Genomic DNA, 6411 nt, shown 5'->3' with positions numbered 1-6411 from the left:
GCCTTCTGGTTTCAGTCGGAGTGAATCTGGCCATTCTGAGCTGCTGGGAGCAGACTGGATAATAATAATGACAACACACACACACACACACACTGTGAGAGCAAGCACTCAGCTGGAAAGCCAGGCTCACTTTCTAGCCGACACTCACTATACTAGCACACACACGCACACACACACACACACAAAGACACACACTACACACACAATGAAAAGGGGGGTTGGGGAGGAAGTGCTCCGTTAGCTGCTCTCGTGCGACACCAACTGGCGGTGGGCCTACAGTGATGACAACAAATGTTTTGTACGATTTTGGATTTTGGAACACATTTTGATTGCAACATAAATACTCACTATTATCATTACTATTATTATGGTTTTTATTGTTGATTATGATGATGATGATGATGATGATGATGATGATTTTTTAATATTTATTTACTTACTCTTACTTACTCTTACTTAATATTTATTTACTTACTCTTACTTACTCTTACTTTACTTACTTATTTGATTACTCTTTACATTTACATTTATTGTCATTAACTTTTGTAAGTCATATTGTAAAGATTGTGTGCCTGAAAGAGAGTAGACAAAATACTGTTACCATTAGGCCACTGGTAGTAGGAGGAGGGATAGGTAAAGTACCCTTTAAGTTTGTTTGTGTCAATACAAGCTTAAAGGGAATTTTTTAAAGAATGTCTTCCTTCTCTAAAATGGCATCTGATCAGACTGGTGCTATTTCACAACTTTAAGTCTCTAAATGTAACAAAGGAAGTCCAGAGCACACATAATTGCTATTCAAATTTCAAATTTAAGTTCATTGATCAAATGTGCCACAATTATATAATATACCAGAGGTCAGTCTTTTAAGATTACATTTGGGTTTAAATTATTTCAATTAATAATAATTAAAAACATTGTCCGCATGAAGCTGTACATTTTCAGTGGTGAGGTTTTGAAAACACTAAAACATTAAAATTTCCCTTGAATGAATTAAGTGTCTATCTATCTATCTATCTATCTATCTATATATATATATATATTTGTCTTTAGTGCATGATTATTACACCTTTCCTGAGGGATGGAAATCATCACAAAGCGTTCCGCAATACGATGCTTTCACAATAGGATACCCACGATAACATAACAACACAGAGATTCTGTGTTGCAGGAGAATCAGGAGACGGTAAAATAAGTATAACAGCACAATGATTCTAATATGCAGGAAAATCAACTATGATAGGCCTACATCATGGAGGAGGACTGAGGAATCCTTATTACGATACAGATATCTCTGGGGATACAATATATCAAAGGCCATTGAAAATATGCAATATTCCAATATCAATATATTGTCCCACCCCTATGCATGAACAGTATTGAGATAGAGAAGGCCCAGCCCCATGCCGGATAAGCAATTGTGATTGGATACTGGGGTTTTGGTGATTCACAAATGGGCATCGATGGGATCCATATGAAAGAGATTCAAAACACAAAGATTCTGATGATTTCTCCTCAGCTGACTGGCAGGTCAGTGACATTAGGTGTAGACATATTTGTCTCTGTTTCTGGAATGAATTCCCAGGCCAGCTTTAAAACACCATGGCTATCATACCAACCCCATTGTATCAAATAATTGAATACACCACTGCCCTTCAACATTAGTCACAGTGAATGAGTGGCATGGCTGTTCATCTGAAATAGGATTTGTGTTGTTTTATAGCCTTGCTGTTCAAGTCTAGTCACACTATGACACTAAAGAGTGAAAATGTGAAACTTCTGGCCCACTTTTACTTCGTCAAAATAAGATGATGTTTGGGTCATGGAGAGTCATTGGTTATTTTAATTTTAAACATCTCAACATGGAAGCTATAATGAATAGTATGACACTTAACTATATTAAATAATGTAATAATATGATATTCTAATGAGATTGGTTTTAAGACCAAGAGGAGGTTTTATTTCAAGACCAGACCACTAAACAGCTCTGGAAAAAATTAAGAGACTATTGCACATTATTCTGATGTCATCCTATGATTGCTGAGTGACATTCGAATGAGTTGACTGTCATATTCAAATTTGCAGTGGCCGTCATTTTAAATTGTTCCCTGTTAAATTTATTATATATTGTTTTGTATTTGTGTGTCGCTTTGGACAAAGGCGTCTGCCAAATCCCATAACCATAACAATATTACCATCAACTCATTCGGATGTCATTCAACAACCGTAGGATGACATCAGAAAAATGTGCAATGGTCTCTTAATTTTTTCTAGAGCTGTATATCATAATGCCTCAAAATGTATTTGTTTGTTTACATATTGCATTGATTAGATGTAAAGCATTCTACTCCAAATGCACCCATGCCTATCTAATAATGTGAAAATGTGACACATGTTCTTAATATGTGTCCCCCTCATCCCTCACACACATGCAACTGAATACGGGATATAGGTGAAGTTAAAGGAGAAGAAGCTCTTGTTGTCTGAGATCATTGAGCAGACGTATGTCAGCCAAAGACATAAAATTTGGTATTGGTTTTGACTCGGTCGCGCCTTGGTGTTGGTCTTGGCTTGGTCTCAACCTCTCGGTCTTGTCTCGGTCTTGTCTCGGTCTCGATACTTTCTGGTCTTGGTCAGGACTTGGTCTCAACCTCTGAAAGTCTCGGTCTTGTCTTGGTCTCGATACTCTCTGGTCTTGGTCAGGGCTTGGTCTTGATTTAGGTGGTCTTGACAACATGTATGTATCTGCTGCAATGTCAGTATCTATTGGCTGTGGGTGATCACAGAGATTTGGGATATGCACATATCTAGGAAGACTCTTGGTTCCACTGGTCAGCACTCACTGCCAGACCCACAGCAGAGTACAACAAACAGGCATAATGTTTTAATGATGAACTTATTAAGTCCAACTCCCCAAGTTCTTGCTGTGGGAACAAACAGAGAGCGGAGGAGGATGAGAATAGATACTACTTGGCAATCCAATGGAGTAAAACATTCATTTAGGGCTTCATGGAGGTCCAAGAATTTCCAGGGTTATGATAATGAACTATGAAAACCATAACGTTCCAAGTGCACTATGTATTTCCCAAGCATTATAGACCTATTCTGATTTACTTTCAGATAAGCACTATTTGTTTTATGTCGGGGACACTTTTCAGATACCTATTGAATTTCTTAGTATTTGGATACCTCAACTAGACCTGGCAACACAACGACAGGTGTGTCGATTTTATCGGAGGCTCTAATAGATTTGGCTGCAGCTTCGACACCTGGGTCCATCTGACGCACGCCAGAAAGACAAGAGGACAAATGGCGCTCTTCCCAGTAGACACAGCAGCAGCAGTAGCATACTGTCACAGGTCTGGAGTGAAGCCGCTGGGCTATTTTCAGCACGCAGCTTGGTGGGGTGAGGACAGTGGGAACTTCCAGTTCATGCTTTCTATTGACCATTGCCATTAGTATTTCACTAGGCTAAAGGGGGAGACAGGAAAATCAATATGGCCAGCACTGTTAGTGTGAACGTTTCAGAGGGGGGAAGGGGGGGGGGGGGGGAGAAAGTTACATACAGTTTAGCGTGCTAGCATTGATAGGTTGTTAGCGGTGCAGCCAGCATAGGGTGGCAGCTGAGCTGGATCTTTATGGTCTGTGGTGACTCGAGCCCAAGGGAGCTCTGGAAAGAGCTGAGGGAGCCACTTAATGTCCTGCAATCGCTTCCAGACACACTGCAGCCAGCGCTAGTTACAGAAAACAAACAGCGTAATGGGCTCACAACGCCTGACATACACACTCACTCACTCATTCACACACATACACACACACACACACACACACACACACACACACACATTCATCACATTCACCCACCCACCCACCCATACATACACACACACACACACACACACACACACACACACACAATCATCCATTACATTCACCCTCACATTCACACACACGCTCGCACACACACACACACACACACACACACACACACACACTCACACACACACACACACACACAGAGAGAGAGAGAAAGCATGCCTATTTCACGCATGATAGGCCTACAGTAAATGCATATTGCAGTTTTTGTAGTGTGAATATGGTTTTGTAGTGTGAGTATAGTTCTCCCTCTAAGCAGTCTTTTATGTAAAGCTTCATAATGATCAATTTCAGAAAATTGCTCCACAATCCTCTAGCCGTCCATTCAGTTTTTGCACTCCAAAACTAAAATGCATTCATAGCATTATAAACATTGTGTCTCTCAAATTGAGACATAAATCATTACAAATAATTACCAAAGGTGTACAATACAATGAAGAATTTCCAGAACAATCTAGGCTGCTTATCTTCTTTTACTTGTCCATAAAAAAAAAACCTTGGCATCACAATCATTTCTTTGAAGCTTTTCATCCTCTTAGTGTAGCCTACTAACAAAATGAGAAAAGGTGTCAATTAGTGAATTTAGCTTCAAGATAAAATAGTGCTTTTGCACTCAATCTCAAGATTTCCTTTGGGGCCAAAACAGCATGTGCTTTCTACCCGGACTCCCTTCCCATACCCTATTGAACAAAAAAAACTGTAGTTAAACCTGGTTAGCCTGCTTGAGATAAACAGTTGAGACAACTTCCCCCCTCCAAAAACCCTTCTTAAAAGGCTTCTTAATGAGGTATCATTGTCATATTACAGATATTCTCCCTGACATCTGTAAAATGTTTATCCAGGCTCTCATGCCTGTTTTCACCGTAGTTATGTGCAGCTGCTGTACTCCATTGGTTTCCAATCATACTGAGTGACTGAATCTGCTTATGTCACAAACTCGGAGATCATAAACAGCGTAAACCAAAACAGAGACAATTAGTGAATCAAATTTACTCACAACGAAGATGAGGTACATAGTTAACCCACTTCATGAAGTTGTATGATTTTATCCACATGCTCTTTCCACACAAATAGACATACACTTAGAACAGTTGACAATTTCACCAGCCACCCATCATCAGTTTGGAATCAAAGCTAGGAAAGGGGAAGTGATCTGAATGAGGAAGAATTAAAGTGACGTTCTGTATGATATATTTTGTCTGTTTTCCTCAGACCATCTCTCAGACCAATTCTGTCCACGGGCTTTTTTAGGTTGCGATGAAGTCTGTCATATTTGGTGATTTGGTTGCTGTCAGTGAGTTGTCCATCAAGTTGGCATGCAGGACTTCTGTGAGATTTCCCCTGGGGAATGCAATCAGTTACTGATTGCATTGTTCACATCTTAGATGCAACCATGATAAAAAAAATAAATAAAAAAATAAAAAAATCTCTAGAACAAAACCAAACGAAAATCTATTAGTACACTGCATTGATAGAGCCTTTCACACCTTGAAAAGCCCCATTTGATTTGCTATGCTCGTAGTTGTAAAATGCTCAATCAAGGCCTTCTCTGCACTGTAACTAAAACCTAATTAAAAAAATGTGGGATGCATACTAAATATCAGGAACCCATTCTGAACATGGGATCAGGAACCCATTCAGAACATTTACATGGGCTCTCAAGTCCAGTTGGCTGGAATTCTGGAGGAATTGTTCTACGTGATATTATCGCTGTTACAGTAATAACTCTGTACATATCTAGAATTGAATATAGATAGATTGAATTGACAGTTAAATTGATAGTTAGTTAAATTGAACTGATAGCCACATGAATGCCACAATAATAAGACTGGAAAGACTGTTAGCAGCTCTGTCTCATTTCATGTGCAAGCTCTCAGCGCTGCCTGTTGTGTGCACCTCTCGATAATTAGTGGACAGACTCTGGCCTGTTTGTTGTTCTGCGTCAGGTGTGTTATATCCTCCTCTTGCTCTTCAAAGAGCTCTCTCTGTCCATAGTACCGCCTCCGTCTGGATGTTTTCTTTTTACTAGATTTCTCTGAGAGGAGGAATACTGTACAGTGGTCTCTGGACAGTTGTCCAGAGCTTCGTACTGCCCAGCTTCATATTGTTTCTGACCCCTAATATTTAATGCAGGAGTATATTGTCCTTTACAATTGAATATGCGCATAGAAAATACAGACACACAAACACATTTTACTGCAAGAAGTTTGGAAAACCAGCTTGCGCTACCGCAAGACCACCACTAGATGGCAGTTAAAGTCTAGTCTCATAAACCTCTCATCAGTCATCTCCTTCAGAATTTTCAATATCCTCTGCTTCCAAAAACAAGTTATGTGGCAGTCAAAAATTATTTTAAAAGTTGTCTATGAAGTACCAGTCACATGTATAGGCTATATGTATTAGTATATTTTAAGACATACACACCAAATATGTCCTACAACCCCAAAACAGAAACAATTGGGACATTGTGTAAAATGCAAATAAAAACAGAATGTGATAATATACAAGTCTCATAAACCCATCTTTAGCAGCAAAAGG

The 6411-nt window shown here is 39.4% G+C and overlaps 1 protein-coding gene across 22 annotated transcripts in view; it reads right to left on the bottom strand.

Moving 5' to 3' along the window:
* The window catches only part of celf5a (cugbp, Elav-like family member 5a), a 167558-nt gene extending 167479 nt beyond the window's left edge, over nt 1-79 (bottom strand). For 20 of the 22 annotated variants that reach the window (XM_076276910.1, XM_076276976.1, XM_076276924.1 and 17 more), the window contains exon 1: nt 1-34. This exon is cut by the window's left edge and continues 333 nt beyond it. In XM_076276910.1, the coding sequence (XP_076133025.1) occupies nt 1-34 (34 nt within the window). The other 2 variants (XM_076277040.1, XM_076277050.1) reach the window with 1 other exon arrangement.
* Between the last annotated feature and the right edge of the window lie 6332 nt (nt 80-6411).

This window comes from Alosa pseudoharengus, unplaced genomic scaffold, assembly GCF_046254945.1.
Source record: "Alosa pseudoharengus isolate Yale_2024_CS ecotype anadromous, Long Island Sound unplaced genomic scaffold, YU_APseudo_1.1 YU_APseudo_1.1_scf_11, whole genome shotgun sequence".
Taxonomy (NCBI): domain Eukaryota; kingdom Metazoa; phylum Chordata; class Actinopteri; order Clupeiformes; family Clupeidae; genus Alosa; species Alosa pseudoharengus.
The sequence above is the reverse complement of the archived record's forward strand: the minus strand, read 5'-3'. Positions and strand labels throughout refer to the sequence as shown.